The sequence below is a fragment of the Durio zibethinus genome, chromosome 14 (genome assembly GCF_047325235.1).
Source record: "Durio zibethinus cultivar Kanyao isolate XHJ-2024 chromosome 14, ASM4732523v1, whole genome shotgun sequence".
Classification (NCBI taxonomy): Eukaryota; Viridiplantae; Streptophyta; class Magnoliopsida; order Malvales; family Malvaceae; genus Durio; species Durio zibethinus.
This window is the reverse complement of record NC_143175.1, coordinates 25,664,160-25,679,296: the sequence shown is the minus strand read 5'-3', so window position 1 is coordinate 25,679,296 and position 15,137 is coordinate 25,664,160. Positions and strand designations below refer to the sequence as shown.

Below are 15,137 nucleotides of genomic sequence, written 5' to 3'. Positions count from 1 at the left end.
AGCTAAGCAAGGGGCACTATGGCTCGTTTTAATAAAAACAATGTAGAAATCTTGAATTCATTTGTTTTCACTATTTATACAATTTCAACATAAAATAATGCTTCTGTTGTTTTGTGTTTTGCGTATAAAGAATATAGCTCTAATTTATCCAAGAGGAAACTCTGACCAGAGTAATTCCTCTCCGCTCCAAGGCTAGCTCATTCCCTCTATTGCTCACCTCATATGAATTTTCCCTTTCTCTCACTATTTCTTTGGCTTCCATTAATCTCTCTGCGCTCACCCTCAAACCTTCCAATCTGGTGCCTGCCTGGAAATGGCTACTTTCATTTATCTCCTTCCACTTTTGGAACCAAGCTTGGCCACGGATACATGGTCCTACAAACAGACACTCCATTGCCATTCTTGCTTGCACCAGGTGCTTTCCAAAGTTGAATTGTATTGATTCTAAAATAGCATGGTAATGCAACAAATGCCCATCAAAAAATGTCCCAAATCCTGAGCAATCTTTCAAAATTTCACAAGCATCTCCATCACCAAATGTTATAATTCCCCCGTGTCTTGAAGTATAGTTGCCAGAATTGGCCAACAGTTCTTTAGCTACGTTACAAGCTTCCTGCTCTTGTTTTTCCCCTTGTGTGGCAGTCCCACCATACAGTTGAAGGCCAACCATTCTCTAGCGCCACCTCGTTTCTTCATTTTCTTGAGCTCATTCACCAAATCTTCGGTTCCCTTTTCTTCCACTTTCAATTTTAGGCCAAAAGACCTGGCATGCTCGCAAAGTTGCCTTCTTGTGCCCTCAAATCTCCATTGAGAGCGAGCATAGTCTTCCTCTCCCCATCTTATTGATGTCAATCTCAATGTCTTGTGTTGCCTTGCCATGGCCTCAATCATTGGAGGCCACTGAATCCCCTCACCTATGTCAAAATCCACGATATGTAGAATATCTGCATCATTTGGCCTGGCTTCAAGGATTGCTGAATTTGCCACAAAATGAGCAAACCTCTCGTATGGGAACATCCGATGGAATGCCCTAAAGGCTGCCTCAAAGTTCTTGCTAGACTCTTGCATTAGATAATCGCTTTGATTTTGAATGTCTTGAGCTAAATTGAATAAAATCCGTTCCCAAGTTTCACCAATTGGACTAGCTTTCTCACTGACACACCTTAGGATCACCTCTGCAAGCTCTGTCTGGTTCTTCTCTGTGGCTTCTCCGTAAGCCTTGAGTAGATTAAATATGCCCAATTGATTATCAATTTCCATGGCTTCTCCTGGCATGGTAAGTGGTGATTGCAATGATGTCATATCCGTCGATGCCTCACTAGATCTTATGGATGGACTAGGACTCCATACATCTTGCCGTTGAGAGGACAATGGCTGTGACGGAAACTTTCTTCATTCTCATCCAAACAGTTATATAGATCCTCAATCCCATCAGTCAACAGAGACTCAACATCCTCCAAGGAGACTGAAAAATCCTCCAATGGTACTGTGACCTGAAGCTGATTATCACAGGCTGAATATGGGAAAATATCACTGGAAAACATTGTAGAGAAATAGGAAATTGAGGAAATTTCGGAGGAATCCTCTCTGGTAGTAGATGAAGAGGGGAACTCGCAACCTTCAAAATGGACACTCGTATTGAGGCCATAGGCTTCGAATTGATCAATAGCTGAATTCATGAAATTGTCCAATGGCCATGAAGGAGGGAAAATTTCTGACTGCATCATCTTTTGATGATATTTTACAGGATTGGAACTCAGAAGACTTTGTTTTGCGTTGTGTTTTGAGAGCAAATTTAATTTGTGAGTATATATAAAGTGGGGACATCTTAGCATGAATAAGATAATACAAAAGAAATTTGATTAAAAGAAAAGAAGTTCCAATCACTCTGACACGATTTCTTAAAGAGTTTTATTCCATCAAGCTTACCCATTGGGTCCTCTTCCTTCGTTGGTAGCTTCTCAGAGTTGCTATTGCATGATATTTTTAAAATAGAATGCTTATTTTATGAATTTTTTAATGAAGAAGAGATTAGTTAGGTAAACTATTCATTCCCTTTCAAAGCAAATCCCTTTCAGAAAGATAACCTTCAATAATATATGTGTGTGTATAAATGTGTCAGGAAGAGCAACTGAGCTGAAGGAAGTAAAGCCCAATGGCTTCTGGATAAACAAATTTCTTGTAGTCAACAACATATTTTATATGAATATAAAATTACCAGGTTGCATGAAAATACGAAAATTCCTGACCACGTCGGTTTCAGTTAGATTACGCGTCAAAGTTGTGTTCTTTCTGTGTCTGATTAATTATCTTATATATGCAGAAAATTCGAGGTTTTTCTTCTACATTAAAATCTTATTCATGCTGATTAAGATGTTCCTACATTTTAATTAATGGTATCCTTACTTGAGAAAAACTTAGACAATGTTGTGGAGTTGAAATAGCATAGAATACCTTATTTGTTTAATACAAGAAAATTAAGATCATTCTAATTAATTACACTTTCAAATATTATTACTCTCTTAATTTCTTTTACTCTTTCATCGGCCAATATTCATTCCAAAAAATGTCATTTGATGGTAGTAAACAAATATTATAACCTTTTTATAAACTTGTGAAATTTTAATTTGTTGATGTTGAATAAACATGCAGTTTGATCGATCATTCAAGTGTAGTAATAATTTACAATAAAAAGGTACACATTTAGCAATGCAAAATATGCCATCTATATCTTCATTCTTGTGCTTTTTTTTTTTTGTAATCTGATAAAATTTTTTTCTGTGGATAAGCATTGTCACTGTATCCGTGTGAAAATGATTGAGAAATGGCAGGCATGCAGATTTTGATTCATGCATGATATTGTTTGAATCAAAGCCAAGCCAGATAGATAATAATTAGAAGAAGTACTCAAACTATATATATAGTAATTAAGTAATTCAGTTTCCACCAAACATTTTTATTTAGACAAATTTTTTGACTTATTTTAAAAAAAAAATGACAATTTCTTTGACTAATCCCATTAATCCCGCCTTGAATTTGACACCCATATATGTGAGAATCCATGACTAATTCCTTGTATCTTTTTCCTTTAATTATTTTGGATGGAGCATGGCTAATTCCCCACTCACCTTCCTTCAGAGGCCGGCCCCCTCCGAATCTGTATAATCATACGTCAATCACTAAGAAGTTTTCTTTTCTTATTTCAAAAAAGAAAGGTTTTCTTCCCTTAGATAATGTATTTTAACATTTAAATATTTTACTTAATGATTAATGTATGATTTTTTTTTAATAAGTAATAATTTCATTAGTCAAAAAACAGTAAAATATTGCTATCAAATGATGGTTAAAAACAATATCAATAGCAACAAACCATTCAAATATATCTCTACTTAGATCTCACATCTCACATTATTCTTTATTAACATGATCAAAATCAATATTTTTTAATCCATCCAATCTTAATCAGACAGCATTCTTGATCTATATCAAAACCTGCTCACCACTATTTTCCCCGTTGCAATCTCTTATTTCCTCCTTTTCAAATAATATATATATATATATATATTTGCCCCCAAGACAAATGCAATAAGATAGAAATTAGTGTCTTCCCTCGAAGCTTGCTAACACTCCATTGGAATTCATCCTCCTAATTTACAAACTCCTTGTGCAGATTGCATAGTTGCATAGATCAAGATTACTACATGATCTTAAAAAGCAAGATTTGAATTTCCTCTATCATAAAAAAAAAAAAAAAAATGCTCTAATGCTCAAAGAGTATGGAGATCACATGAAAATTAAGGCAAAAGAATAAATATGTAGAAATCGATATAATAATATAATTAATTAAAGAAGTGTAAGACACGTAAACATGTGTAACATATAGTATGTTTGATGTAGAAACATGAGATCTACAGTTACTTGTAGCAATAAACTCTCTTATGTTGCTTTCTCACTTGCATTGACATTTTGTATTTTTATTTCGTTTGATTTCCGTGATCAAACAGATTTCCAGTTACACCAAACATCGGCAATATGTTATAAAATAATTTTTCACCAACAAATTAGGACTGGTGTTTGGAGATTATCATCAGTATATATGTTGCATTTCATCGATCCTTTTAATAAAATTCCGATTTGCTGCAGAAATTAAGATGGGTAAATATGGGTAATTAATTGAGAAGTTATGTTTTCCCGATCGCTCTATTGCAATTTTCTATCTAAAACTGAAACTTATTGGTGTTTATTCCCTTGGGAGACAAAATCATGTTTACATATAATAAATAGTATATTGTTAGGGATTTTTATGCATAAACAAAAAATAATAAAAAAAGAAAAAGAAAGAGAAGATTGATAGAGAAATCTTTGGAATCGTCTTTACAACTGCCCATGTTGTCAGTCAATGAGAGATCTTCTGTCAAAAGTGACCTTAATTAGAATATGCTTAGATCAGACCGAGTATTGTTCTGTTTTTCTTTTTTTTTTTTTCTTCAATTACTATGGCCCTGTCGGCCACAAAAAAAAAAAAAGGTTAATAATTCAAGCTATACTTGTATTCTTGTTCATGATTCTTGGAGATTGATAAATGACAAATGACAAGTGTATAAAATAAATGATAAGAAGATACTCATTCCCGTAAGCTTGCCTGATGATAATCGAAGCAAACCACCATCAGATCAGTCAAAGAATCAAACAAAACTCACATTCCAAAGGCTTAGCTTCCTTCCAGACATGAATGGCATCCTCAACTTTACTTCATTACACGATATATATAGCTTGGTCACGATATAATAAAAACTTAAAACCCCAATATATATTGAATAATTCCCCAAATTTCATGTAAAGTTGTGGCAGGAGGCTTTCAACTTCAAAATTGGTTACGCATTTTTATATAGTATCAATGATATTTAACTCCTTACTGTATAAATATATGAGATGTTAGTGTTATATTTGCATCCAAAATGGAACAATCCGCCATGAATGTAAAATCAAGAAACATTGATTATGAATTTAAAGCCTAATATAAGAGAGGAGAAATTAATGTGAGATTAACTGTAGTATTTCTCACTTAAAAAAGAAGACAAGGAAAAAACTCTCAGCGGATGTTGACAGGTAAAGGCCTTTTGTCTTCAAAGACTCGATTTCGATCTCACAAATTGCATGATAAAATAGTCGTAGCAGCCTAGAAGGACCGCAAAAAAAGTCAAAACTATCATTACTACGGCAATTGCCAAACCACTTTCTTCCCGTTTTCATGGACGTGCTCTTAGCGTTCTCACCAGTTTTCAGCCCATTTTGTCCTCTCCCATACAGCATTTTCTTTTACTTTGTAAACTCTTTTAAGTATAAGCTATAACTTGTTTAATTTATACCATTGATAATTGATAATAATAGTCTCGTTATTCTCTTAATTCATGGCCTCAACAGCTTCTTTAACTGTACTTTTCTGGTTCTTTCCTCTACTTGCCCTAGCTCAATCTGTTGAATTCATCTTCCATGGATTCAATGCAAGTGAAACAAATCTTACCAGAGAGGGCGCTTCTATTATCAAACCTTCTGGTGCGCTTAGGCTCACCAACAAATCACATCATGTTATAGGCCATGCATTCTATTATGAAACAATTCAAATGTTTGATGTAAATCTTTCTTCCTCTGGAAACGCTTCTTCTTTAAGCACATCTTTTGTTTTTAAAATTGTGCCGTCAAGCTCAGAACAAGGAGGCTACGGCTTGGCCTTCACGTTATCTCCCTCTCCAAGTTTCACCGGTGCTGGAACTAAACATTACCTGGGAATTTTCAACTCGTCAAATGATGGCAGTGAGACCAACCATGTCTTTGCGTTGAATTTGATTCCGTTAACGGCCATAACGAGAAGGATAGCGTTACCTAGAAATATTTAGAGCCGGCCTCTTATTTTGTCAATCGCACAAAGAAGAGCTTGATTCGGAGAGTGACAGGCCTATCCATGCTTGGATAGATTATGATGGAATACAGAAAATTGTGAATGTAACGATCTGCCCTTTAGGAGAAGAGAAACCAACGGAATCCCTTATATCTGGACACATCGACTTGACACCGGTGGTCAAGGAAACAATGTATGTTGGCTTCTCCCCATCTACAGGGAGAAAATCAAGCTCTCATTACATTTTAGGATGGAGTTTTTCGACTAATGGTGAAGCGCCTGCACTAAATATTTCTCAACTTCCTACAGCACCAGGAGAGAAAAGCTCGTCTAACTCCTTGAAACCCTGAATCTTTGTCCTTATTGCTGCTTTTTCTGTTGTGACTGTGCTTTTTTTGGTATCATTAATCTCTTTGAGATTGCATAGAAGGATGCTGCAATACGAAAATCTTGAATAGTGGGAATTGGATTGTCCTTATAGGTTCAGGTGTCACGGGCTGAGATTCAACCTCTAAGCCTGCATGGCTACAGGATCTGCACATCGACTCATCCAGTATCTCAGATCAACTTGATCACCACAATTCACACATTCAGGATTCCTCTTTAAATCTGTGACATCCTTCCCTACTCCAACGAGGGCTCACCGTTCTCGGTGACACATCGCTAGTACCTTCAAAGCTGGCTTTGATACCACTTATCACGGGTCGAGACTTAATCTTTAAGCCCGAGCGGGCTCTATGACCTAGGTATCCACTCATCCGGTATTCTAGATCAGTCTGACCACCACGGTTCATACCCTTATGAGATATTATCTGCTTTGACCCCTTTAGCGTCACAATTTTGTCCCACAAAAGGCACCTCCTAATTAGAGGAATGTGTGAACCCTTATATCCCATGGCTAACTCTAGTACACAACCGATGTGAGATTCAGAACTTTTCTTTAAATTCGTGACACAGGTACAAAAATCTATATGTAATACCCCAACTTAAATGATAATTTGGCTAAATTAATACCAAAGCACATCAGTTTATTAAGAAACTAATTAGTAAAAAAAAAAGGGTTGAAGTATTAGATGAAAAAAAAGTTAGCTATCGTGAAACAAAAAGGAAATTATAGTTCTTCTTCCTCATCTTCTTTAAGGTTAGAGAGCATGAAAGATTGAGTTGGAGATTCAAAATAAAATGCTACAATCAAGTTAATCCCCTAAATGTGAGTATATGCCTCTTTTTATTTAAGAAATATACCATGTTGGTTACTATTATTTGAAGTTGAAATTCTAAGAGAAAAATAAAAAAAATTATGAAATCTTTCATTAATCTTCATGATCTATTTGGGTAAATTATTGAACTTTGTTTATTTCATGTCCTTAAGATATTGATGATTATTGAATGAAGTTTAAAAGCTGAAAGTGGAGATTTGAATTTTTTAAGATTGAATAAGAAATTATGTATTTAAATGATATGCTATGATCTGCAATAGTAAATTAAAATAAGATTTTATATTAATTGATAAATTATTGCTATGATTATTATATATCGTTGGAAAGCATGTTGAATATACTTTCTAATGAAACAAACGGAAGTCGAATCTGAGTTTTTTTTATGAAAAGTTGCCTAATTTTCACTTAAGGATATACAGGTTGTAAGGTAATAGCATCAGGGTTGAATTAGGAAAATTGTCTTAATTTTTATAAAAGGATTTATAGATTAAGCCATATATGTTTGAAAAGCTTATTGAGTTTACTTTCCAACGAAATAAGTGAAATTGAATTTGGAGTCTCTTATGAATAAATACGTAATTTTTATGAGAAGGTATATAGGCTATTTGGCAACAACATATGACGTGGATTTCAAAACGTCGATTTCAAAATTTATTATAATTAATCCACAAGGAATAACGAGATGGGACATATATGGTTAGAAACCTTATTGTGTCTAGTTTCTAAAGTAGAAAAAGATTTTAATTCAGAGTTGGATATCTTGAGATATAGTTATTTTAATAAAAGTAGCGCAAGCTGCTAGAATTAGTTATTCAAGTTAATTCATGTTTAACTTAATTATTTTGATATAAAAGGTCTCAAATGGGTTGATTAATTACTGTTATGTTGAAATTATTTTGAATAGATTATTAATTATTTGGGGAGAAAAATTAGGTGATGGAATTGAAAAGAGGCAAGTAAAATTTCAAACACCTTGCTTGTTTTTAAATATATATATATCTATGTTTCTAAATAAATAAATATTTTATTTCTTTATTTTCGATATATGAAAATATGATCAAGCATATGATTATTTTGTGTTTTTGCTATGTAAATGATGGATAATGCTTATTAATAAAATGAGAAAATGATTTATGTTTAAAGAATGATTTTATGATGGCTATGTTTTTACATCCCTGAGAAGTGGGATCATCAACATCAAAACTAGTTCTACGATCCTAGCTAACAAATAATAGTAGTTAGCAAAGACATAATCATACAACCCTAACTAACGGGTAATAGTAGTTAGCGTAAGACCCTGGCTAACAGGTTATAATAGTTAGCAATGATCATGAGTATGAAATTGTCGATACGACCAATGTCACAAATTATAGCAATAACCGTAACTAACGATAAACAAATGATAATGATGATGATTTATGATGATTTTAAATATTGATCCATGATTTGTATGAAATATGTATTTGATCGTGATTTGTGATTTATAATTGATGAATTGATATGTTTTGACATTTATTTATGAATTTATAAAATGTTTGACAGAACGATAATCTTGAAATGTTTTGACATTATGATTTGATGATTATTTTGAATACTCTATATGATATATATGAAAACGATGTTTGATCCGATAAAGTGTGTGAGCTTATACTTACTAAATTGTGGTTTGCTCATTTTTCATTTTCTTTTTTCTTTTACAGATGATATGAATGTTAAGTATAATTAGTCTTATGAAGAGCTAGAAGAATTTGAGCACTGGATAACTAATTAGAGAATAAGATTTATGAAGTATTATTTTCTTTAATTGTAATACTCGACATTGAACCTTTGAAGACTTGTTATCTAGATATTTTATTTATTGAAAACCTTATTTTATTTAAGAGTTGTTCAATAATTAAAAAATAAGATTTTATATTACTTTAAAATTTTACTTCAAAATAATATGATCGTGTTAGATTTTGATATTAAGGCGTGACCCTATATAAGGCGACAAAGGGGTTTAAAGAGAGCGAGGTGATAGGTCTAGGTGGGTTCGGTGCAGTATGCAGAGGTGTGTTGCCTGATACAGCAAGTGAAGTTGCTGTCAAAAGGATAGCTCGGAATTCAGTTCAAGGAATGAGAGAATTTGCGGCAGAGATCGAAAGCTTGGGAAGTTTTAAGGCGGAAGCACTTTGTTAATCTCCAAGGATGGTGCAAGCGAAACAATAATCTTCTAGTCTATGACTACATCCGTAACGGAAGCCTCGATAGTATGCTGTTCAACCTGAAAGACAACTTTGTATTGAGCTGGGCACAACGGTTCGATATCATCAAAGGCATTGCTGCAGAGCTATTGTATTTGCATGACGAATGGGAGCAAGTGGTCATCCACAGGGATATAAAATCCAGCAATGTGTTAATAGATGCTGAAATGAAAGCTCGGCTTGGGGACTTTGGTCTTGACAGATTATATGATCGTGGAAATGCATCACATACCACCAATGTTGTTGGTACTATTGGATATATTGCTCCTGAATTGGTTCGCAGTGGAAAGGCCTCCTCCTGCGCAGACGTGTTTGCATTTGGAGTTTTACTTCTTGAAATAGCTACCGGAAGAAGGCCTACTGGTCCAGATAACTTCTTCTTGGTGGATTGGGTGATAGAATGCCAGCAAATGAGTCGAATTCTTGATGCGGCAGATCCTAAATTGAATTCGAATTATGAGGTTGAGGAGATGGAACTGGTTTTGGAATTGGGACTTCTTTGCTCTCATCAACGACCAGATTCTAGGCTAACCATGAGACAAGTGATGCGGTATCTTAACAGGGATGATCCGCTTCCTTTTTGATGATTGGGGCTCCGTTCATTCTCTAAGCATTTCGGAGATAAATTCAAGACTCTTAGAAGGGATTTCTAGCGATACAATCATGAATTCATCATCCATCGGTGCGATACCCTCTACTTCTATATCCACAGGCAGATAATCTCGACCCATTTCCAAAACCGTACGGGAACCTCCCTGCTTCTTCCCCAGCTTTATTTTGTCTTTCCCTTTTTGGTGCCCTTAGCCTGTAATCTTCCACTTTTTTGATGATTGTTATTATTCATTATTATGATGCGCTATTTTCCTTGACTTGGGTTTGGTTAATCCACCCCATTGATAGAGCAAGACTTGATGAATAAAATTTAATTTAAAGTGATTTCAGAATGACCGTTCGTAACTAAGTAGGTTTTGTAATGTACAGAAGGGAAAAAAAAATCTAGGTAGGTTACATTAAAGTCCAATTTGTCAAAGAATGAAAATGAAGTTCCAACTACTTTAAATCATATCGAAAGAAAAAGCACGGTTATATAATCTGAGCTTCAGCGTAAACCTGAGACTACCTCTATCACCAATTTAGTTCGAAGACACGCTTTACGAACCAAATTTCTGTAAGTTGACTTGATTCTGATCAAAACATTTTTACTTTATGTTCTAGGTTGGCAAAGGATAACTTTGATTCAAGACAAGATTTTGGATAGAATCATTTCTTAAAGTAGTGTAGCACTCCAACCGTAAATTTCAGCAAAGAAATCAAATTTAAAGTTATATATATATATATATATATATATATACATATATATACACACACACACACACACACACACATATATATATATATATATATAAATCATTTTTCTGGCAACTCAAGCTGCAGGCAGCCCATGTCAGAATCACATGAAAATCCAGTAGGTTGAATTTGAAACTAAAAGCATAAACAATATGCAGGGGGAGAAATTTGACTCAACGGGCCACTGATTAGTGGATTTTTTTTTTTTAACAAAATTCACATACTCAGACAATGCCAGCACTTAACTTTGTTCTCTACCCAATGACAAGCGGATTAAGAAAATCCTGATAATTCAAAACCCAAATCCGCAATAATAAAGTACAGATACATGTAGTAACCCCCCTTTGGTTCCCTAACGACTTAAAAACCTTTACCAGAACTAGAAGGAAAACACATTTATAGTAAGAAAAAAGGAAAAACCAACATAACAACTTTACTCGAAGGACTAACTGCAGCGCATTAAACCATGACACGTCCAATCATACCCTGGGTCCAACCTGCAGTCTCCTTGAGCTGCTCATCGTCAGATTGGAGACATTCACCAAGAAAATCATCATAGAATGCACAGTCTTTAAACAAAAGCTTTATATTGGAGCCAAGAGCATCTGCAAGATCACCCATAACAGCCACTGCAGCTTTTGTCACACTTTCATCCCTGCATCACATGGAAAAAGAAGTATTGAGATGGACAAAACTAAAGACAATAGCAGCAACAACGTACCAAAGAGGAGGAAAAGAAGAAAAATAAAACTACCTTTGTCTGTCTCTAGAAACCAATTCTATAAACTTCAAGAGATGTTGAGCATAGGGCACCATTACATCAGGCTTCACACTCTTAAAACCTTGGAGGATACCGGAATAAGCTTCAAAAATACTACGCCTGAGCTGGTTACCATAATCCATCATCTCCTCATCAGCAGTTTCCATCTGAGCACAGATTTCGGCTGCTCCTTGCATCATGGGTAAGGCATAGGGGACATACTTCTCAAAGTGCTCTCCTATTGCAAGAGCAATGTCCCCAAAACAAGAAAATATGGGAGGCTTTACAGACCGGTGGAGTTCTGAACTAGCAAGATCCTTTAGAAGAAGGCCCATGATGCCATCACAATAGGGCAAGACCTTGTCATCCAAGGCACGGCAAATATCACCAACAACACCAACTGTAATCCCACAAACCTGGTATTCCTCAAAATTCTGCAGTCCCATCTGAAGATACTTAGAGAACTCAGGCATATACTTCTCAAACTGAGGTCCAGTGGCATAAGCAAGTGCACCAATTGCAAGCATTGCTTCCTCATGCACAGTAGAGCTGCGGCAACCAAACACCTTAAGGAATAGAATCATGATCTGATCTGCAGCCTGAAGTATGATGGGCTTGGTATCATCTGTACTGCTAAGTTTCTGGATGATAACCTGCAAAACACCACAAAGAGAGGCTTGCAAGTCCCCTTGCTTTTCCCTATCATCTGATGATACAATCTGAATCTCCACCGTCTGGCCCAACTTATCCATAATGACTGGTAATAACTGTGCTATGATGGGAGATGTTTCTGCAATGTTGGAACACCTCACAACTTCATTCAAGGTTTCATATGCAGAAGACCTGAGCTTGGAGTCACCTCCATCTGTATGATCAGCAGTTGCAATTAGACAACTGATTATATCTGTCAGACACGGAGAAAGAAGAGACGAACTTGGCCCTGCATCCTCATAGCCCTGGACAAGGTAATAGATCGCCCCACAAGCTTTCTCAGCTACATTGGGAGCATCCTTAAGGCTCTCCAACAACACACCCACAACTCGTTTGAGATTCTCAGGAGAAATGACAGAAAACCCACTAGCTGGACTGTGCAGTAACTCAAAAATACGACTAAGAGTCCAAGCAGTTGTGTCCTTCACATGGTTGTTTCCATCCTTCATAGCAGCAAGCAGAAAATCCAGACCCGCCTGTACAAGAGGGGAGAGCTTCTCAACAGTCGGACCTTCAAGAATAGATCCAAATGCATAAGTGGCTGCCTCTCTACATCGCCAATCTGGCTTCAAAATGTTAGATTCCACAAATGGCATTACAAGAGGCACTATATCATCCCCAACGGTTCTGGCAACAAGACCCAGACATGTCCCCCCAGCCATAGAAATGTTCCAGATTGTATCATCCTGGTCCTGATCCTCTTCCTGTTTCAGCAAAGTTTCCAACAACAAAGGAACAAGAGATGACAGAGCCTTTTCTATGAAACGTGAATGTGGAGGTCCAGAGTCCCCGCTTTCAGGACTCTCAAACTCCTGAAGTTCAATCTCTTCATCACAAATAGAGCTCCAGAACTCAATAGCTTGGAGAGCAACAGTCTCTTCATCACCTTTTACAGCATTTGACGTAAGCTGAAATAGAGTTTGCATGTATGGCTCAAGCACCTCATAGTATGCTGATGCTATTGCAACAAGACACTCAAAAGCAGCCTGCCTGATTTCCACTTCTTTGGACATGGCAGTATCACATACAACCTTCATGATGTAATTCCGCTCCATCTCATTCTCAAAGTTGGTCTGTGCAAACTCTAAAGCATTATATAGAGCCTTGGTTGCTGCAAGCCGAACTTCAGGACCATGTTCAGCTAGGTTCATCCCTTGAACAACAGCAGTGAGAACAGCATTGACTTCCTCTTGAACAAGGTCCTGATGAGATATCTCCTCACAAACATATCCAAGAGTTTCCAAGGTAGCCTGTTTCAGGGCTGCAGGCCTATCTTGCTGTGTCATATAGTTAAGCAATGATCCAATCAGTTCCGGCCACTCCTTCTGAGGTATCTCAATTGAAGCAATTTTCGCAATAACTTGAGCAGAAGTGTGCCTAGCCTCAGGAACAGATGAGCCTAGAGTCCTCAAGAGCAAGTCTTTGATTTGAGACTTAACAGAAATGTCAGTTGCCATCCACTGTTGAACAAGTTGTTCCTTTCTAATAACATCTTTAGCATCTAACGAATTCTTAAGCACAATACCAGCCAATCTACGGGACTCAACAGGCTTATCATTATTTGCAAGCTCAACTGACAATGAAAGAAGGAAAACAGGCAGATTCTGCTCTTGGAACTGCCTCAGATTAGCCTCAGCCTCTGTCCGTACTTTTGCATCCGCTGATTGAGCAGCCAGAAGAAACTGAGTAATCTCCATAGCCATTTTAACTACAATACAACTGGGAACATAAAACACTGAGTACAAATAATGACCATGATACAAATCCGTTCATAGAGATTGTAGAATGTTATAATTGAACAAGGCCAAAAGCTAACAATAAGTAATAAAAACGGTTGGAGGAAATATTGACAGAGTGAATTTATCGAAACCACAAAAGGAATCCAGCAAACAGAGACAAACGTTTACTGAGTTGAACATAGATTCAAACACCAATGGTACTGATTGGGTGGACTCAACCGTGACAACTAAGCTGAACCAGTTAAACAATGTTGTCCAATAAAATGCGACAAAATCCTTATGATGGCAACAAGAATATTCAAATTTCAAGCACATCCAGTACCATATGCGTGCAGAGGTAATTGACCCCCACCACTGCCCCCTTATAGTTGTGTTGTTAAGTTATGCGCTTTCCAAGTTGGAGGTAAATGAAGGAAATTAAAGCATTACATTTTCTTTATTCAGGGGTCTCTGATATAAAACCCCCAAAGTTAATTCTCCTTTCCCTGTTCAGTCACAGAAACCAAACAGTTTTAAGCTAAGAAAAATTTAGAACAATAATACAAAACGAATACTCTTATTCCTTTTCAAATAGCAGAAACAGAAGGAAACATAACAAACTAAAAAAAAAAAACAATAAATAATATAGACGACAAACTAACAAAAAAAGAACACGCCAAACGAGATCCATAGATTCAGAAATGAGAAAAAAAAAAAAAAAAAAAGAAACTCTAATTTTTTTATGCTGAGATGAAATTCCAAAACCCTAGAAAAAACCCACTGAAGCATAAGCAAAAACCTTAGATCTGAAACTAATACAAAATTGGAAAGCCAGAGGCAAAGTTGAGGTGAGATTGATACCTCAAACTAGTCTCCGACGAAGCAGAGAGATTTAAAATTAAAAACCTCCAGGAAGATAAAACTTAGGGTTTCTCTCTCGCCGGTGGTTTTTGTTTTTTCCTGTTTTGCCTAAGCTTAGAAGAACGAGAAGAAAAGGAGAAAGAGAGAGAGAATCGGCGATTAGAGAAAGGGAAGTGTGGATTGGAGAGAATGATGAGGTGATTTTAACAGAATAATATATAAATATAAATCAATTTCGAATGACGGGAAGGAAGCGGGAGAGACTAGGGAGGGAGGGAGGGAGGGGCTCAATGTGAAAACACCAAACTGAACGAACGGGCAGCTTTGAGCCTGCCCGGGTCACCCACACCGAAAACCCTAGATTTTTGAAATCTACCA

The 15,137-nt window shown here is 36.2% G+C and overlaps 1 protein-coding gene and 2 pseudogenes across 2 annotated transcripts; 1 reads left to right on the top strand and 2 right to left on the bottom strand.

The window, feature by feature from the left end:
- Positions 1-28: 28 nt before the first annotated feature.
- LOC111295110 (SCARECROW-LIKE protein 7-like) lies at positions 29-2,081 on the bottom strand (annotated as a pseudogene).
- A 3,257-nt stretch (positions 2,082-5,338) lies between these two features.
- On the top strand, positions 5,339-10,214 carry LOC111295070 (lectin-domain containing receptor kinase VI.4-like; annotated as a pseudogene).
- Positions 10,215-10,876: 662 nt separating this feature from the next.
- LOC111295069 (importin subunit beta-1-like) lies at positions 10,877-15,024 on the bottom strand. 2 transcript variants are annotated; one of them, XM_089744173.1, is made up of 4 exons: positions 14,760-15,024; positions 14,242-14,404; positions 11,464-13,899; positions 10,877-11,364 (listed from the first exon to the last, which is right to left on the bottom strand). In XM_089744173.1, the coding sequence occupies exons 3-4, from the start codon at positions 13,881-13,883 to the stop codon at positions 11,169-11,171; spliced, it is 2,616 nt and encodes an 871-aa protein (XP_089600299.1). In that variant the 5' UTR covers positions 13,884-13,899; positions 14,242-14,404; positions 14,760-15,024; the 3' UTR covers positions 10,877-11,168. The 2 variants fall into 2 exon arrangements, with proteins under 2 accessions (XP_089600299.1, XP_022744162.2); XM_022888427.2 differs by lacking the exon at positions 14,242-14,404.
- Between the last annotated feature and the right edge of the window lie 113 nt (positions 15,025-15,137).

What these genes read in the sequence shown, in the direction of transcription:
- LOC111295069 (XM_089744173.1), bottom strand. Translation starts at nt 13,883, where the DNA reads ATGGCTATGGAGATTACTCAGTTTCTTCTGGCTGCTCAATCAGCGGAT. An exon ending in GTTTCTAGAGACAGACAAAG is followed by an intron (nt 11,365 to 11,463) that starts GTAGTTTTATTT and finishes CATGTGATGCAG; the next exon opens with GGATGAAAGTGTGACAAAAG.